The 16,632-nt window shown below is 35.9% G+C and overlaps 1 protein-coding gene across 2 annotated transcripts in view; it reads right to left on the bottom strand.

Annotated features, from left to right (window-relative positions):
* Positions 1–3,512: 3,512 nt before the first annotated feature.
* The window catches only part of C11H12orf50 (chromosome 11 C12orf50 homolog), a 42,760-nt gene continuing 29,640 nt past the window's right edge, over positions 3,513–16,632 (bottom strand). Inside the window, exons 8-13 of one of the 2 annotated variants that reach the window (XM_005571811.5) lie at positions 11,806–11,913; positions 10,377–10,493; positions 8,833–8,937; positions 8,415–8,618; positions 6,600–6,692; positions 3,513–3,835 (exon numbers count right to left, since the gene is read on the bottom strand). In XM_005571811.5, coding sequence (XP_005571868.1) covers positions 3,810–3,835; positions 6,600–6,692; positions 8,415–8,618; positions 8,833–8,937; positions 10,377–10,493; positions 11,806–11,913 — 653 coding nt within the window. In that variant the 3' untranslated portion in view covers positions 3,513–3,809. The remainder of the gene's footprint in view (positions 3,836–6,599; positions 6,693–8,414; positions 8,619–8,832; positions 8,938–10,376; positions 10,494–11,805; positions 11,914–16,632) is intronic. The other variant, XM_005571815.5, reaches the window with a different exon arrangement.

Consider the following 16,632-nt stretch of genomic DNA (forward strand, 5'->3'; position numbering starts at 1 on the left):
CTCTCGCAAGTGGTTAACTTACAATGCAAATAGAATTCCCAAGCTTGCAGGGGGTGTCAACTAGTGAGGACATTGGGAAGGAATGTGATCCTGAAAGTTGAAATGGGGATATTTAGCAAGACTCTGATAAAGATGAGGACATTCTGAGTTTTCTTCACCACTAAAAATAGTAGCTCCACTCCCAGTGGAAGCAACCTCTCCACCTCCACCTGAGATTAACCCTGACAGTTGCCTTAAAAGATGCTAATTCCCCTCAAGATCCACCCCACCATCCTTCTTTGATACTAGACCTATAACTGGACTCAGTCCCCTAAAGATGAGGTATAAAGTGTGATCCATGAGGAAGTGTGCTATACTCCAAAAGCACTACTTGAGTTTTCTAATTTATACAGATTGAAATACAGGGAATATGTCTGAGAATGGATACTAAAGGTGGTGAATAACGGTGGAAAGAAAATGAAGCTGGATCAAACCAAATTTATTGACATAGACCCACTGTGCAAAGATTCTGCATTTAATGTGGCAACTTGGAGAGTTATAAGGAGCTCTAATTGGCTGAGCATGGTGGCCCATGCCTGTAATCCCAGAAGTCTTGGAGGACAAGATGGGTAGATTTCTTGAGCCCAAAAGTTCAAGACCAGCTTGGGCAACATGTTGAAAAGCTGTCTCTACAAAAAATACCAAAATTGGTCAGGTGTGGTGGCACATGTCTGTAGTCCCAGCTACTCAGGAGGTGGAGGTGGGAGGATCACTTGAGTTCAGAAGGTCAAGGCTGCAATGAGCCATGATCCTGCCACTGCATTCAAGCCTGAGTGACAGGGCAAGATGCTGTCTCAAATTTTAACAAAAGGAAGAGATAGAAAGAGACAGTTCTGTTTGGTTTGTTGGCTTCAGCATGGGCCAAAAACATAGCCAAGAGTGCATGAGATAGAAATGCCAGATCTGCCTTTGTTTACTATAGATGAAAGGAGTTAAAGGCATAGGGAGACTGGAATGTTAACAGTGAATTTATCTAAGACCTACTCAAAACTATGTCCCCCTCAAAACTCGTATGTTGAAGTTCTAATCCTTGTTATCTAATGATGTGACCTTATTTGGACACAAGGTCTTTACAGAGACAAGTTCAAATGGGGTCATTAGGATGGGCCCTAATACAATATAACTGGTGTCTCTATGAAAAGGGGAAATTTGGACACAGAGACATATATAGAGGAATGATCATGTGAAGAAACACAGGGAAAAGACAGCAATCTACAAGCCAAGGAGAGAGGCCTGGAACAGATGCTTCCCTCACAGCCCTCAGAAAAGGATAACCCTGCTAACACTTTGATTTCAGACTTCTAGCCTCCAGAACTGTGAGACAAATAAATTTCTGTTGCTTAAGACACTCAATTTGTGGTACTTGGTTACAGCAGTCTTAGCCAATTAATATACTAAGCATTTAATAGATGCTACTTTTATTATAATTTTTACCAATGCTGCATGTTGAAGAGTCATGGAACTCTGGTGAAATGTATCAAAAACTTTTAGATGTGACACAAAAGCAATTATCCACCCACTGGCATTGGGAAACTTAAGTTTAAATGCACTATTTGCATGTTCAGGAATCAGCAAGCATAGGTTTTTGCTAGCTAATTTTTTGGTTGTTTACTTATTTTGTTGTCTCCTATATATTCTTATTTTGAGGTTTGCTATGTTCTTCCTCCCTGGTTTGTAGTTTACCCTCATTTAAACCAATTGCCTTTTTCCTAAATCACACAAACAGAGTTGGCTAATGTTGTCATCTACGTGATCCTTCAGACAAAGCTTATCATAATAAAAATTTCCATTTATATTCAGGAACAACACGGGTACAATCATGCTCAGGACTTCCTTCAGATTCTTCTCATTCCTCATTGATTCTTCAGCATTTAATATACAATAAAGATACACACTGAGAATTTGTACTTCAGGAAGATCTTTTGGATTGTCTTCCTAGAACTTTTCTTTTGCATAACTAGTTGAAGTTTTAGAAGGACAGAGATCTGTTCATTAAATGGAATTATGTCTCCCAACAGCTTCAATCGAGACAGCCTGTCAACTCAGCTATTTTCTTACATCCCTCTCAAAACGATCTAACCAAGATATTTTGCTGGCACGGTTTTCATTTTATTTATTTATTTATTTGTTTATTTATTTATTTATTTATTTTCTTTTTTGAGACAGGGTCTCACTCTATCACCCAGGCTGGACTGTAGTGGCACAATCTTGGCTCACTGCAACCTCTGCCTCCCAGGCTGAAGTGATCTTCCCACCCCAGCCTCCCAAGTAGCTAGAACCACAGGTATGTACCAACACGCCCAGTTAATGCTTGTATTTTTGGTAGATACGGGGTTTCACCATGTTTCCAAGACTGGTCTCAAACTCCTGAGCTCAAGAGATCCACCTGCCTCAGTCTCCCAAAGTGCTCCAATTACAGGCATAAGCCACTGCACCCAGCCCACAGTTTTCATTTCTATCTGCTCCCTTGATACAAAATAAATCACTATATCCCCATTTTCTTGAAAGTGTGTACACACAGCACCATTAGAAGCCAAAAACTAGGCTTTATTACTCCACATATTATAAAGATGCCGTAAAATAAAATATTTCTAAGAACCCTGATTCCTTCCCCCAATAAATATTGAAAAAACTGATAATAACCATAAAATGCATGCAAATATAAATATGAGACTTCCCAAAGTCTTAGTGAATTTCTAAGCTTTAATAAACTCAGAAGTATAAATACTACAAACTTACAAAAACATCATTTTAAATGTTACATCATTTTAAATGTTAATTACTTATATTGCTTTCAAATGTGTTTTTCAGTTTAAAGAATAAATTTTTAAGTTTTTGTTTCAGTCCCTGCAGGTGGTTCATTTTGATGACAATTTTAAAAATTAAATTTACAAGTACTATTCAAAATACAATTCTAAAAAGGGCAAAAAGAAATCAAAATTAGTTTTCAAATGATGTCTCTCTTTCACTTGTAAATATTTATGCTTCTGGAGTTACTAATACCTTAAAATATCACTAAGACATTTGGAACACCATGTTATTCATTCACTGTTTCCTTAAGCTCGTCCTTTACTCCAAAATAATCATATAATTTTTATTTTCATGGTAGGAAAATGTTTATTTTTTGGTTTCAATCTAGCAAACCTCAGCAGACAGATTTTGTAACTGCCAATTAAAACATTGTTCAACAACTGCCCTGAACAATAAACCAATCGTTGTCTCTTTCTACCACACATTAAAGTGTATTTCTATTGGAATCCCTCTAACATATTCATCACCAAACTGTAAAGCTGGGACTTCGTTCAATTTATTTATACTTTATATGTTATCATTGCTGAGGGCCCAGCTTAAAATCCAGGTAAAGAAATAAGAAGTGAGGTTTCCGCCATAAAGAATATCGCAAAACAGAAATCAAAGGTACAATTTTCCTTCTCAATCTGTGCAATCTAACTTGGTTTACAATTAAAGAATGATTTTAATTGTCAAACTTTTAAATTTTATTAAAATGTTTGGAGTAATGTACGGAATGAATTCCAGACCTACATAAATACACTGGCAGCTGTTGGTAATTTGCATTTTTATCAGTTTTGAAAGAGCACAATGTACTTCCTGCATCTTATTTTCAGAATTTGCATTTTTATCATCTTTGGCTATCCACTATGTAGCATGGAGTACTTGAGTATCTCATTCTTGGAATTTTCATTTTTGATTGTAAATCAGATGATGTCTGGCACTTTTTTCTCATTTTTCTCTTCTTTCAACCTCCAGGTTTACTTGCTCCCATTTCTTCTTGGCTCTAATAAAATACGCAAAATATTTCAATTATTTTCTTGTTTAGTGCACCGATATTTTGTTCTTCTTTTGCTAATTACTTGCCATAAATCTAAAGGCAAAGAAAAACTAATCTTACTGTTTTAACTTATAAATTTTCAAAATGCCATTCAAATAGTCCACTTCTTTTTGATGCTTACTATGTTTTGCACTTGGATGGAAGTGTGGAAAAGAATGGAAGTGACACCGTCTATAAGGCTGTACTATGGGGCACGCAGAATGAACAGAACGAAGGCTCCGTCATATGGAGACAAGCACCTTCCTTCGCACCAGCAATATCCCTATTACAAAGGACATGTGGCCTCAAGAGAAGGTCACCAATGAGACTGACATCTCCAGTTACCTTCAGCTCCTGCCCCTAATTCCCACAGACACGTGCATTCTCCTGTATTATTGCATTATCCCCACAGTATCCAATAACATTTTTCCAAAAGGCTTCTCCTGTCCATTTACACTTCCGTGGCCCTGGCTGCCAGCGCCCTAGAGGAACAGACTCATGGCAGCTTGTGTTTTCTGCCTCCTTTCCTCCAGCAGTCCATCTGTCCACTGGGAAATGCTGAAAATGTTGCTCTGTGACCTTGCAGGAATATGTGCAAGAAGAAACATAAGCTAATCTTTCTCTTCCTATTCTGGTGATGACAACAATTGGGAAAGATACACATTTTCAGGTTATGCATTTCCCAATCAAAAGAAAATAAGAAAACAATCTAGTTCATTATAAAATCTAATTTCTTAAGTCCTCATTCTTCCTCTGCATGTAAATTTAGTCCAATTCAGTGATTTATTAGGCATCTCACTTTTATATTTCAGTCACATTCAGATTTAAATTTTTTTCTCAGGGTTTTCTCTGTACCCCACCTCCCTGCTACTGATCCTAATGTCCGGAAGTGGAACAGGAGAGAATGGTTGTTGCTGTCAGAGAGCTAGTAAGATAATATAATTGCAACAGTCCTGACATGGGTGGGTCCTGTGCTGGGCTCTTATTTTTCTTTAATGGTGGTCTAGATATCCAGTCTAAGGTTTCTTGAAATTTAATGTGTATCTTAATCACCTGGGAATGTTGCTAAAAATGCAGATTCTTATTCAGCAGGTCTGAGATGGAGATTCTACATTTTAAAAAAGCTCCCAGGTGATGCCATTGCAGCTAGTCCTCAGACCATAGTTTAACAAGGATTTGGTCAGTGGATGCTGGCTCAGTTTCTCCTTGGCTCTCTGACAGAAGCAATCTGTCGAGATTACAGTTAAATACCAACCCACCCCAATATGGCTCAACAAGAGCCTCTTTCTGGTGCTTATCCTTTTAATCCCAGCCAGAAGACTTCATTTGGACCCACTGGTCCTCTCTCCCACTTGAGGCCCACAGGAATGTGAGCTGCCCTCCCATGCAATCTTAGCACTCGAAAAATCTCAAGAAGCTGTCTCCAGTCCTCTCATATTAGACATGGCTTGTCTTCCCCCTAACCCAGGTTTAACACTGAAAAATTTCTCTTCAAAGTTTTTCTGCCTAGATTGCATCTGGGAACTGCAATACAGCCATTTCGTGCTAGACATGGCACACTAGATGGTGCACATCTAGTACACATGGTACACAGCTAGATGGTACAATACTATGCGCTGAAGTGACCCTTCCTTTCCCAAATCCTTCTATAATTCATGTTTATCTGGGATGGGAGGGGAGAAGGCTACTGAAAGAAAAGAGAAGTCATTATGACAGGGCTAAGGGAGGAGCACATCCCTTAATACTCCAAATATCACCTCACTCATAAGAGGACCATAGGAGAAACGGCTATAGAGCTCAACAATTTCAAGTTTCACCCAGGATTTTCATCAACTCTTCACCTCTTTCCCCACCCCCCAAATGCAGTGCTATCACATGCGAAAATTCACACAAAGTTAAGAGAAAGTATAATCAATTCAATAGCACTGCACCAGAGTTCTCTCGCAGCACAGTATGATTTGGGAAAGAACAGGGGAAAATGGAAAACAGTCGTCCCCAGTATATAAATGTATAACACACATCTGTGCCTTGAGTCACAGTTGTAGTCAGTAGGAGTTCCCTAACTGGAACTTTTTCTGAAATGTTCAGTTGTCTGAGAAGTAATCGAAAGCATTTTATCCCCTGTAGATTTCCAAATCTACCGAACCAGCCCAGGACAGTCTAGGAAAAGACACCAAGCTGTTCAGCAAAAGAACAACCTGAGCTCAGGGATACAACAAACCTCTACCCTGAGGAGGTCCCAAAGGAACCCCAGTCTCCCAGAGCACAGGATTCCACAAGGAGGAGACCACAGTCCCTCAGAATCTACTGGCTGAGAAATTTCATCTTGGATATCCTGTCAGCCTGCACCAGCCAATATCTGGCTATGGTAGATATAGCAAAGCTTTAATGTCTTGTGTTGAAATACAGTTTTATATATTTGCTTTGCAGCACAGCAAAAAATGCATCTTAACATATTACATAATTGCTGCAATTACTGTTTGTTGCCCAGGAAAGAACTGTATTAAAACGTTTTTGGGTAACACAGAAAAATAGACAAAGAAGAACACAGTAAAACAGTAAAATTAAATTACTGGTAGACAAGATATCTACTAAACTCCAAGTAATTAAGTGTGCATATATATCTTGAAATTTTTATTTATCTTCCTGTTTTCTAAAATACTCCTTGCACTTAAAAACTTATTCATTTTTGGAATTGCATTATATGTTAAAACCACTTATAAATAGTTACCTGGATATATCTTTCCACTTTTTGAATATGTTTTTGAAAAAGGAATTCGTTTTCGCCAGGCTGAATCATTATATGATGTTGACATATATTTGTCTGCGGGAAAAAAAATCCAGAATTAAATATTTTACACCTTTAAAATCACATTCCAAGGGTGTTTCAAAGTTATAAACATCTCAAGGGTGCAGCTATTCTCTAAGTAATTCATTTTACCATTTCAAAGCTAAGGCATCAGGGATACAAGTGAGTTTATTAAGACCATTTAAGTTATAAGTGAACATGGTTACAGATTCTTAATTGGTTGTTCAATGCTTCAAGTAAGGGTAAGCTACAGGAGAGTATGATATCTAAATGTAATAAAAACGTTCACTGCGTTACTTCATCATAGTTTTGCATCAATTCTGCTAATGTTTATTAGAGCTTTTATTTAAAAACTGTGAAACTATCAGGTACAGCCCAAGTCCCATGTCCTTCCATGAAGCGACTTCCATGGTCGCAGTAATTGGCATGATACAATAGTGAACTCACTGTCCCAGACAGCCAAAGCATTTATATCCTGACCTGGTCCTTAAATACTTCTTTTTCTCTGATGTATCTACATTTCTACTACTATCTAACAATGTTATATTTGTGTTTTCAAATATTACTATGCAGCTGTGTTCTCAAAGCATGATCCATAAAACCAATAATTTGCATTTCTCTTGTGTTGACATTTGCACTAATGGTGCAAAAGCAATATAGAGTATGAACTCTGGCACCTTCACACAAACCTAGACACTAACAACTGTTCCAGGACTCATTGTATTCTTCACAGCCATCCACTTGCAGTAAAACAATAATAATAATAACAATATCAATACATAAAAGAATAGTAATAAATAAAATTAAAAACAAGATTCACCTAAGAATATCCTCATTTACAAATAGACAACCATATATCATTCTATTCTAAAGCAAAGAGAAAAATAATTTAAATAATGCAAATGTATATTGAAATTGTAAAAGAAATATATGCACCTACCGTGTACCCATAAACTTTTGAAAAAATTTCTTAAATTGTAAAAGAAACTAAGAAAGATATAGTCTTATGTTTCCATAAGTTCAAAATATTCAGAACTCCACTACCTAAACCATGAACTTGGAGAAATACAAACATGAAATCATATAGAATTGAGCAGCATTTTGTTAAGTTTAGAGAAGAGAAACCCAACTTCAAAAGAGCAAAATCCATCTGAGACACAGGAAGAAAAAGAGATGAAGACATTTAGTTCTCTTCTCCCCTGTAGTCTTGTACTTCCTGACATATACTATGAATTTGCCTATTATTTGATGAAATGATTTAGAAGCAATCTATCCATGGTGAGAGAGATGAGAGGTTGTCAAAAATATGGCAGTTAGCCCCCAAACTAACCCTTTCAGAAAATAATCATGAAGGCCTACAGAAAAGTCAAGGCACTAGCCTGACAGTGATAATTGAACAACGCAGTTAGTGGAACAAGAAAATGTCAACCATTCAAAAACAATCCTCCAGAGCGACACGAAGCTGTCCAGGAGGAACGAAGTGCAGTGCTCGAAGGAAAAAACTCTAGGGAGGTGCGATCTGAAGTCATCTGCACACAACATGAGCTTTCTTCCATATCCTTTAAATCATGTGCAGGACTGCACATAGAAGAAATCCTCTCACTAGTTTCTATGGTGGTGATGGCCAGGGAAAACAAGAGGGGAGTAGGTAGCAGTGAAGATTAGCCAAGCCATCAGGAAATTCCATGGAAATGCAAACTACAGACAAGAGTAAACCACATCAACAAAGGACCTCACCTGGACTGAGGTTGGGTTTGGGTTCCTTGTTAACATGGACTTTATTGTAGGATCCATGCATGGGCCTGCTGTGGGGAGGTGCATTCAACGCGACAGTCCTGACAGCATCTCTTTGAACGTGGATATAGGATGCGTTCTCAGCATTTCGATTTTTATTGTTGCGATGATAACTCATTTTATTTTGGGGACTTGGGGTCTGTACTGCTGTAAAGAAAGGTGGGAGGGAGTGAGGAATAAAACAGGCTGGTTTCACACCCATAAATAACATATTGCACTATAAGTACTTGAAGTTGAGTTGACCCTTAAAGTAACATTTACGTCACATGACAGTAATTTGTTTTTCAGGTAGAAGATATCTGTTATTGAATATTTGTTTTAAAATTACAGTTTAGAAATATCAAATATATGGACACCTTACCTCTCCTCATTCCAGAGTCGGGAAAGTTCTTTGGTTCATCATAAATCCATTTTCTTTTTTTCACACCTTTGAAATGAGGCTTCTTCACTGGCTGGACATCATTCACTTGAAAAGATACAAATTTTAGAGTTTTTTAAGAGATGCTTTCATCCCTGAAATTACTGTAGGTGATAATTACATATCTGTGCATTCATATGTCAAGCAAGAGGAAAAAATAAATGCACCATTCTCATACTTTACTTCTTAGAAAAAAAGGTGATTTACTTTTAAGTGCCAAAAAAATCTATGTTGGAAATAGATTGATGAAATAACCTTCAATAAGTGGCTTTCCTCAAAGAAAAATACTTTCCTCCAAAGGAATGTGTGGATTCTTTTAAAGGAACATAAAATTGCATTCAAAATATAATTATAAATCTCATTATAACACTATTGTTAAGTGGTTTTAGAACTCTTATTTTCAACATGAATCTTTTTGTACTTTTTTAGCCAAAACTACTACTTCTTAAGAAGTTGAATTAACATAAAATACTTTCCGTGAATTTTACCTTATTCTTTTAAGTTCTTAAGTTGAGTGTACAGATAGTTTGGTCAAGATTGAGCAATCAGAATTTGTAAGTTCTAAGAATATTACATTTTTCACTTTTTATTTGTATATTTTTCCATCAAAAATTTTATATGTGTTCTCAATTTTTCAGGAATTTCCATGGTACATATCTCCAGATAATCTTAAAACAATTTTGCAGAGGGGGCATTCTGTTACTTCACCGTGCAGAGCTCCTGAAAATTCACAAGTGACCGCTGCACATAGAAACTGAACATCAAGTGTACAGTGTAGATTACACTAGCTCTCTACAGTAAGTTAATTAATCTTTCTGTGCCCTAACCCTCAGCTTAAGCTTTAAGCCCTCAATAAAGCTCTGATTCACTGTCTCCTCCTCAAACATCATGCCCCGATCCACTCCCAAGCTCCCAGTGCAAGGATTCGGAATCCATATTTTTAACAAGTGCCACTAAACTGGGCTTCTTGAGGGCAAATCACAAATATTCCCATCAGTGCCAGGCTGCGATCCAAGAATATTATAAGGGTTCAATAAGTAAAATAAGGAACAGACAGAAGAAGGGAACGGATCAGGAAGATTCACAAGTCTTAACTGTATCAAGAGAAATAGCTCACTGAACTGAATGTCAAGGAGAAGCCAAACTAATAAACACTAATCCAAAACATAATAAAAAGCTGCCAATGTATTATTCCACTATGGGTGCAATTTAAAATGTTATGCTAGTGAATCTTCCAAAAAGGTAGTGTATTATTAATTTTAATACCAAAATTAAGCTAGTGGGAGAGCATATAATTTACTAGGACCTACATCACAGTTCATTGTCAGAGTTAGTTAGTAGAGGATATTGTGTCTTTAATTCTTAGTTCTGAATAATTTTCAAACCTTTTTTCTTTCTTTTTTAAAATTCTATTTTAAATAAGCAAAACAAATCCATGGTAAGACAAATATATCTAAGGCCAAAAAGTGATAGAGCTAATGTCTCACTTGAAGAGGGGTCCTCTCTGCACTTCATACTGATATTCTCAGTAGCATTTAATACATGCGTTGTAGGTACTAGTCGGGTAGTTAGGGAACGCTTTGGATGAGGACTGTCCTTGTTATCTTTTAAAGCAAATTAAGAAAATAAAATGTCAATATTAGTTTTAAAAAAGCATTTCAGTTGGCATTTCATTATTCAAACATTACATGATGGGAACACCTCTTTAAAATAATGTATATATTTATGAATTGTGAGAAAAGCATCATTAACATTCCCTAGTTGCCACATGGATTTCAAAATGTCATCAGTAACAACAAAACTCTGAATCTATAGCCATCATTTTCAATATGTAAATAAAAACTCGTGGCAGTATTTTCAATATCTCCATACAAAAGATTTAAAAGGTTTTACGTTTTTACATTGAATGGTCCCATTCAAATTGGGGTTATGAAAATATTTTAAATGTAACAACTTTAACTTCCTATATGCTTTGGAGCAGGACTCTTTAGTAGGGCTTTCCACAATTATGAAAATGTTCTAAATCTGTGCTGCTCAATATGGCAGCCACTAGCCTCCTGTGACTATTGAGCACATGGAATATGGCTAGTGCCAATGAAAAGTTGAATTTTGTATTTTATTCAGCTTTAACTTAAATTTAAAGAGTCATACATAGCTGGTGGCTACCATATTAGTATAGCTTTCAGAGTTTCTTTGATGGACTAGGGAAAACCTTTCCATCTCTGAGTGAGAAAATGAGAGAAAGATTTACAATTTTCCACAAAAATAATTTGATCACAGGCAACCTTTCCTATACTTGAGAATATTTAATGGTAGAGATGGCAGATAAAATGGGTTTACATTTTGATTGAGAGTATGTGAAGCCCCCTAATTACAGGACAGCTGTGCTTTTAGTCTGTGACTGAGAGGCACTCAGCAGAGAGATACCAGCTGGTGGATTCTAAGTACAGTTAAGGGCAATGTAAAATTATAGAGGATGTATTTTATCATATCTCTTGATTATTCACAGACTAGTGTTAGCAATAATTATAAAATACAGAAGTCTTTTTGAGATTAAACTCTTCACAATGTTCACAAACAATGTTTTCTAACAAAATTCATTTATACTGATATTATAAATTAAAGGACTTGGTGTTGCCATTTAAGAGAGCCAGTAACTTTAGAACTAGCAATATTAGAAATTATACAGTCCAACAGGCTATTTTTCCGATAAGAAAACTAAAAAAAAGATAAATTGTCACGGTCACACAATTAGGGACAGAGCCAGGACTGGAACCTTAGAGCTCTTGACTCCTATTCAGTGTATATTTCGATGTATTACCATTCCTCTTATATTGGTTTTTATAACAAGCAAGCTTATCTTTAACTTGTCTAGACAAATTACAAATGTATCAAAATTATATAATAATTCATTACCTTTAGTATTTGAACATTTTGATATGGTGATTTCTTTCTCTTCAGTTAAAGCTTCACTTTCATCGACTCCAAGAAATATGACCCTCTGTGGAACATAACAGTCACCTCCTATGACAAAACCTTACTGTCAGTGGCAACAATGGCAGAAAGTGATACAAACTAGCTTTCAATACAGGAACATTTTCTACAATACCCCTTTTGTCCACATTTCTTTGGACACTTCTCAGTGATACCATATCCATCTCCATACATTTATATGCTTAGATTAATACATGAGTATTAATATATATGTATATGAATACACAGTTAATTGAAAGATAGATAATTGAAAGAAAATTTAGTCAACAAAATTTTCCTTAATGTATGATAATCTTTAGTCCTAAATCTTTAATCTAAGTACTTTGAGAGATACTCAGAGAAAATGTAATTTATCTTCCATATAACATCTTCAGATATATTAAAGCAGTTTCCATATTTCCCCAAGGACTTCTATTTTCCAGGATAAATATCCATAGTTGCTTTAACTTTACATACAAAATTCCAAAATTCTTCACCATACAAGTTACCTTTTCTTAATATAAAATATTTGTTTCAAATAACTTTATTTTAAAATGACACCCAAATGTGAACCAAGCTGTGGAGGAATCAGCAGAACTAGTAAAATAATACTTGCCATTCATGGAGTCATTTTCTAGGAATCAGACCCTTTCCTGAGTACTTTAAATAACATTTAACTATCTTTCTTTCTATACTGCTTCTAACAATCGAATGTGACTTTACTGTGACTATTTGGTAGTGAAAACACATTCCTAAATTGTAAAGCATTGTGGCCATAAAAACTCACTCTATTTTCCCCTCAAAAATTCCATCATATTGGGTTTTTCCCAACTTAAAGAAAAGCCACTATTTAATGTTTTGTACCTAAATATAAGAATGTATGTTTATCATTGCTTGAAGTTATCCTGCAAGATGTGGCTCATTGTTCCAACAAATTAACCTCCAGTTAACTGTAAATCATATAAACATGTCTACCTTCACCCAGTTATTCAATGCATTTAAACATATCACCCTTTATTCTACAAGTATTTGCTGAGTGCACATAATGTGCCAGGCATTCTACTACAGAGATTTATCTATAGTGATTGATTATATGCAGTTCCTGGCCTCAAGGAGCTTACACAAAACCAGTGATAAAAATGTCAAAAAGATTTTTGGTTTCTGCCATGACCAAAATGGCTTTTATCGGAATAACTTTCATCCTAAAAACAATTATAAAACACCAAAACAAACTGATTGGAAAACCACCCAATGCATGTGACTGCAATGCCTGAGAGCAATGGAGGGACACAAAGTCAATTATATGTTCACATTCACCCTGGTTTTTTCCCTGAAAGAGTTACACTCCACACTCACTACAGATTTTTCTCTGAAAGCATATCTAATTCATCATATAAGGAAATAACAAGCAGAAAGTGACACCAAGGAGGTGAAAAAGAAAGAGCCGAAAAGTCTGGGACTGTCTAATTGGCTTGAAATTGAGGGGGGAATGAAAAAGGAAGAACAACAAAGAAGTTCCTCTGAAATAGGCATAAAACTCCCTTTAAATTGTTATCTGACTCCCACACTTTTCAAGTACAGAGTGGAATCCTAGGAAATAAACAAAAACAGCATCTGGGAGGCTAAAAACTACTCAGAGATTTCAGCATCTACATGCTGCTTGGAGGTAAAATTTGCCATTCAAGCCTTGCCAGAGTAGAGATATCTTGGTGAACATCCCATGTCTCAGTTGATAACCCAGTAAAGCAATGTTTTAGGGGTAAGGGTCTTATCCTAGGAATAAGGACTATACCTTCAAAGAAAGGAAAAATAATGTATCATCTACCACATCATCCCTAACAAAGCCCAAAACTAGTCCTTCACAGAATCAAGGTGGCCTGCTGATAGTCTAGCTGCCTGCCAGAAGAAAAGTTTCTCTGTGGAGAAATAACATCATTCATACACTATGTAATTTTTATCCATATTGTTCAGCATCAAATACAATATTAGAAGGCACAGTGAGACAGAACAATTGAGCAAAAACCTGAGGAAAATGAAAGATACCCAAACGTAATCAAAGAGGAAGTTGCAAAAAAATAACAGGAACGTTATCAAAATAGAGAACTGATGGAGAATCTAAGTAGAAAATCAATAAGAAGGTCAAATAGAAATTTAGAATTTAAAATATGGATTAAAGAGCAGAGAAGAAGAGAATTAGTGAACAGGACAGTAGGTTGTCAGAAAGTATCCAGATTTATCTATAGAAATCAATAAGAAAAAAAAATAAAACATTTAAAATGGGCTAGAGACTTAAAAATGCACCAGACAAAGGAGAAAGTCAACATGGCCAATAAGTTTATGAAAAGGTGCTCAACATTATGAGTCATCAGGGAAATACAAATTGAAACTACAACGATGTACCACTAGCCACCCACCAGAAAGGCTAAAGTTAAAGGACTGAAAATACTAACTGTGGGTAAGGATACAGAGCGAGCTAATCTCAAAGAAAAGGTGTGCATATGACCTTTAGAAGACATGTTCAAGAAAGTTAATAATAGTCCCAAACTGGAAATACTGTCCGTCAAATACCAATATCAATACTCATGGTCTTTTCATGCATTGATTTTATGTTTGTTTGTTTGTTTGTTTGTTTGTTTGCATACGTATGCAGAGTGATGGAAATTTTGAGTTGCTGGACCCACACATTCCTAGCTGAGGTCTAGCAATGGCAATGCTCAGTATTCTCATTTCAGTTCGTACAGAGATGACCAGAGAATGGCTGGAGACCAGAGGGGGCAGCGCAGTACAGTGGAAGAAGCTCTGGCTCTGGGGAGAGGTGGAAGGGGTTTGAATCCCAGTTCTGAGGCTTGTTGGTGAGGCAACCTCAAGACAGTCACTTAAGACTTCTGACCTTTGTTTTCTCTTTTGTAAAATAAGGAAAACAGAATATACCAGGAAGAGTAATTTCTACGATTTAAGATTATAATCTGTGTGAGATGTATGTATATGTGTGTGTGTACATATCTCCCCAAGGAGCAATGGTTCAGTGTTTGCTAATTCAGTGTTCATGTCAACTTTATAGAACATAGCTACCAGGAATAACAAGAATCAATTGTGCGTGTGTTTGTGTGTGTATCAACTGTGTGTGTACATATACTATATACATAGAGAGAGAAATGCCCATGTGTGTTTTTATATATATACGTACACATAACAGTATGTGTCTTATATGTAGATATGTGTGAATATATGTGGTATATATCTATCTATGTATAGATATTTAGGGCAAAGTAAAAAAAAACATATTTACTGCTACAATCAATGGCATGGATCAGTCTAATACAAAGAGCATTAAGTAAAAGAATCCAAATTAAAAGAGTTCAAACTGTATATTTCCACTTATATAAAGATCAAAAAATGCAAAATTAGCCTATAGTAATAGCGATCAGAGTAGATTACCCTTGGGAGAAGACTATTGACTTGGAGAGAAGGAGCCATCTGGAGTACCATAAATATGGTTATACTGATACATACACAAGTAAAATTTTAACAAGCTATTCATTTCAGATCTTTGAACTTTATTAAAGTGCAATAACACATTAAAATAATATTAAGACAAGACAATGCCTCAAGTATTTTTCTTGAAATGAATACTAACTCATTAATTATAATTTCAGTTTTGACCATCTTCATTTCAAAGATGTCTTGTGAATACAGGCCGCCGAAATTTGTTTAGAGATATCTATCATACACATATACCCAGAAGATTCTTGTATCCAGTGACACAGAGAACCTTATGATACCTGGAAAATCAACAAGCCTGACTATACCAGAATTTAGTATACCAGATAATAGAATTTTTAAAATATTCTTTTGATATGGCTTTTCAACTAGTTCATTACTCTAACAATATTATTAATATTAGATAGACTAATGACAGTATAATGACATTCTCACATTTTCTAACTCCCAACAAAGTAGGAAATAAATTATTAATATTACAACATGAAGGAAAGTTTATTTTAATATGAAACCATTAGTTTATCCATGGTTGAAAATAACCTTTTATTAACCAAAAGGCAATCTGATTTAATGGTATTTCAACAAACTGTTTAATTAGAACTGCTCAGGTTAAGTGGATCCCACTTATATAGGTTATATAGACAATGTGAACTCTGTTGGGAGAAACTGCCAGTGTTTCTAATTTGTAGCTAAAACTTATTGCTTCAAGGCAACCAAACAATGAGTTAGACTAAAACAGCTAGACTAAAACTGCTGCTGATATAAGAAAGGAGAAGAAATAATCATATTACTTTAGCACCAAAATAAAAAAAAAAGGTGGGGGCACACACAGAAGAAAATGGCTGACACCAGGACAGCAGAAAGTACCACCAATATGCCTAAGAGATACTGGTACTTATTGATAGCTGCTCTCAACCTCCTTCCTACTCCTCACACACATTCTTCCTACCAGCCACACCTTTGAACCTCCCCACAAAGTCTCTATATATTTTCAAAACAAACGCTTGGAATTTTCAGTCCAAAAGACAGATTTTCCAACATGTTTATGCTAAAAAGCAGTACCAAAATATTTAAACTATAATACACAGTTAGAATGTGATGACAAATGATACATATTTCAATATAGCTCCTTTAAAGTAGACTTTAAGTCCACTGGACTTGGTGGCTCATGTCTGTAATCCCAGCACTTTGAGAGGCCAAGGCAGGTGGATCACCTGAGGTCAGGAGTTTGAGACCAGCCTGACCAACATGATGAAACCCCGCCTCTAC

The sequence above is a fragment of the Macaca fascicularis genome, chromosome 11, assembly GCF_037993035.2.
Source record: "Macaca fascicularis isolate 582-1 chromosome 11, T2T-MFA8v1.1".
Classification (NCBI taxonomy): Eukaryota; Metazoa; Chordata; class Mammalia; order Primates; family Cercopithecidae; genus Macaca; species Macaca fascicularis.